We start from the raw sequence: 2907 nt of genomic DNA on the forward strand, positions 1-2907 counted from the left end.
TAAAAGGCAATTTTGTAATTTTGCACAAATAAGAATTGAGAGTACTATGGATTTAAAAGTGTAAATTTGAGTGGATTTATTTTCTCTCACTTTTCCTTTCCATCCAATGATCGATCTTGCCAAACAAGAGTATTTGACCTCTCCTCCCACTCATTTCCCTCCTGTCCTTTCCATCCTCCCACTTTTCCATTCTCACCAAACACAAGCTAAAAGAAAGACATGAAAAATAAATCCCTAAAGAGAAAAGGACATGAAGAGTGAAAATGACAGATCAACAAAATGGACAAAAGGATTATTACTTATTGAACATATTCTCGATGCATTATAGAGCCAAATTGACTCTTGTACTCGGAAATTCCCAAAGTAAAATAAGTGAACGTCTTACGAAAGCTAAAAACTTCCCCAGAAAAATGCTGTAATAGCTTTAATCAAATTAAAAATGAACCACCAAGGATTTTAACAGCCTTAGTAATCATAGTTCATGCAAAACAAAGACATTTTAATCTTGAAAAGAAAGACATGAAAGATAATCCCTAAAAGCTTTATCAGTAAGTGTAGTTCTTGACATGGAGGCTCTCGGATGCTCCATCATCAAGGTTCTCACTACCCTTGTAAGTTCCCAAAGTAGCTTCAGAGTTGGCCTTGCACCTTGTAAGGAATGCAGCTTGAGCCTTAGCAAGATTTTCCTCTTTTCCAGACCAAGCTTTGAGGGTACTCTGCTGAAGAGCCCTACCGAAAGAGAATGATAGCGACCATGGCTTCTTTCCCTTAAGCTTGTTCATGGCATTGAGATTAACAGTGGCCTGCTCTTCACTCTGTCCACCAGATAGAAACACAACAGCTGGAACTGCTGGTGGCATGGTACGCTGGAGGGCACGAACTGTGTACTCAGCGATCACCTCAGGGGCAACCTTTGGGGAATCTGATCCAGGGGTGACCATGTTAGGCTTCAAAAGAGTTCCCTCGAGGAGGACATGGTGGTCGTTCAAGGCCTTGTAGCAGGCAGCAAGAACACGCTCGGTAACATCAGCACACTTGTTGATGTCGTGTGATCCATCAACGAGGATCTCTGGCTCAACAATGGGGACAAGGCCGTTCTCTTGGCAGATGATGGCATACCGTGCCAAACCATTGGCGTTTTCATTGATGGCCAACTGAGATGGCTCGTTGGGGCCAATCTTGAGCACAGCACGCCACTTAGCGAACCTAGCACCAGCTTCGTAGTACTTCTGGCAACGCTGAGCAAGACCATCAAGTCCCTGAGTGGTGGTCTCACCATTTGTTCCAGCGAGCTCGACTGTACCCTTGTCAACTTTAATACCAGGGAGGACTCCACCTTCCTTCATAACATCAACAAATGGCTTACCTGAAAATTATAAATACAGATCAAGAATGTTAGCTCAAACTACCATATACAAACATCTAAATCAAATAACATACATGAGATGATTGTTACCAAAAGCTTTGTTCAGATTAACAATCAAAAGGGCTATCAAATCTACCCAATTACTTATGACAATGACAGGACTCGATTCAACCAAGCTTATAATCCGTACCATTCTCTTAATAAGATCATAAATACATGATGCAAACACACAAACAAAAGATATTCCATCAGATCTTAAAGATGTAAAATCTAGGGAGAACACATACCAGCAGCTGTGCTTTGGTAAAGGGTCTCCTCAAAGAGAATGACTCCACTGAGGTACTGAAGAGCCCCAGGAATGGTGAAGAGGAGCTCACGAAGAGCACGCCTGTTAGTCTCAACATTCTCTACATTGATGCTGGAAAGACGCTTTCCAATGGTGCCAGTGGACTCATCAGCGGCAAGGATACCCTTTCCAGGGGTACCGATGTAAGCAGCATTGGCGATGAGCTCATCTACAATACACACAAAGATAATAAATCACAAATAAACAATAACCAAAGTTCAAATCTTTTCCCCCATAAACAATTGATATTGGTCTATAACTATCGAAGTAAAATATGATTTCGCAATAAAAAAACCGATTCAAAATCGTAATTGATTTATTAATGATGAATCCATTCAGATCATCCCTCTAAATTAATAAACCTACTTAGTCAAACCGCATCCAAAATCAAGGTGAAAACTTTGAGGAAAAAAGAATTACAGATCTAAGAAATGTAGTTATAGAATCAGAAAACATTGCAATCTAAAAGATGATAGACATATAATATATATATATATACGAGTATGTATACCAGCATATTTGCCCTTGTAGCAAGACATTGTCAGGTAGTGAAGATTTGAAAGCTTTTCTTTTTGGATGGGAGAGATGGAGAAATGGGACAGAGTGAGAGAGCTTTTAGTTGTGTTAGGGTTTTAAATAGGTGAGTTTACCTCGGAATCATCGTCATTCACTAGGTGGGTTTTCGTCCATTTTACGATTTTGCCCCTTTCATTTACCCTATATTATAAAAAGAATAATTAGTATTTTATATACATCATCTCCTAAAAAATTTCACTCAAATAATTGCATGTTTAGTTAAAGGGAATGGAAATGAATGGTATGGTATTGATTCTTATACAATTGTTTACTAAATTTAGGAAAGGAGAAAACTAGTGGACTCACACAAATTAGAGAAAAAATAAAGGGAAAGATTCTCCCCTATTTTTATAGGGGATGTCTTTCCTTTCTTTACTTAATTTATTTTAATTTTAATTTTATTAATTAAAAATGAAAAAGATAAATATACCCTTTAAAAATCTATAAACAGAAAATAATTACATGTTCTAATAATGATAATTTTGTCAACTTAAAGCATTCCGATTACCTTTCCTAGTTATGTAAACAAAATAATATGATTCTGGTTTTCTTTCCGGACAGTTTAGTAAACATCATAATAAAATATTGTTTCCGATTATTTTCTATTTTAAACTGATAC

The 2907-nt window shown here is 37.5% G+C and overlaps 1 protein-coding gene across 1 annotated transcript; it reads right to left on the bottom strand.

Annotated features, from left to right (window-relative positions):
* Positions 1 to 280: 280 nt before the first annotated feature.
* LOC115709010 (fructose-bisphosphate aldolase, cytoplasmic isozyme) lies at positions 281 to 2391 on the bottom strand. Its single transcript, XM_030637030.2, has 3 exons — positions 2224 to 2391; positions 1654 to 1881; positions 281 to 1366 (listed from the first exon to the last, which is right to left on the bottom strand). The coding sequence occupies exons 1-3, from the start codon at positions 2249 to 2251 to the stop codon at positions 546 to 548; spliced, it is 1077 nt and encodes a 358-aa protein (XP_030492890.2). The 5' UTR covers positions 2252 to 2391; the 3' UTR covers positions 281 to 545.
* Between the last annotated feature and the right edge of the window lie 516 nt (positions 2392 to 2907).

This window comes from Cannabis sativa, chromosome 3, assembly GCF_029168945.1.
Source record: "Cannabis sativa cultivar Pink pepper isolate KNU-18-1 chromosome 3, ASM2916894v1, whole genome shotgun sequence".
NCBI lineage: Eukaryota > Viridiplantae > Streptophyta > Magnoliopsida > Rosales > Cannabaceae > Cannabis > Cannabis sativa.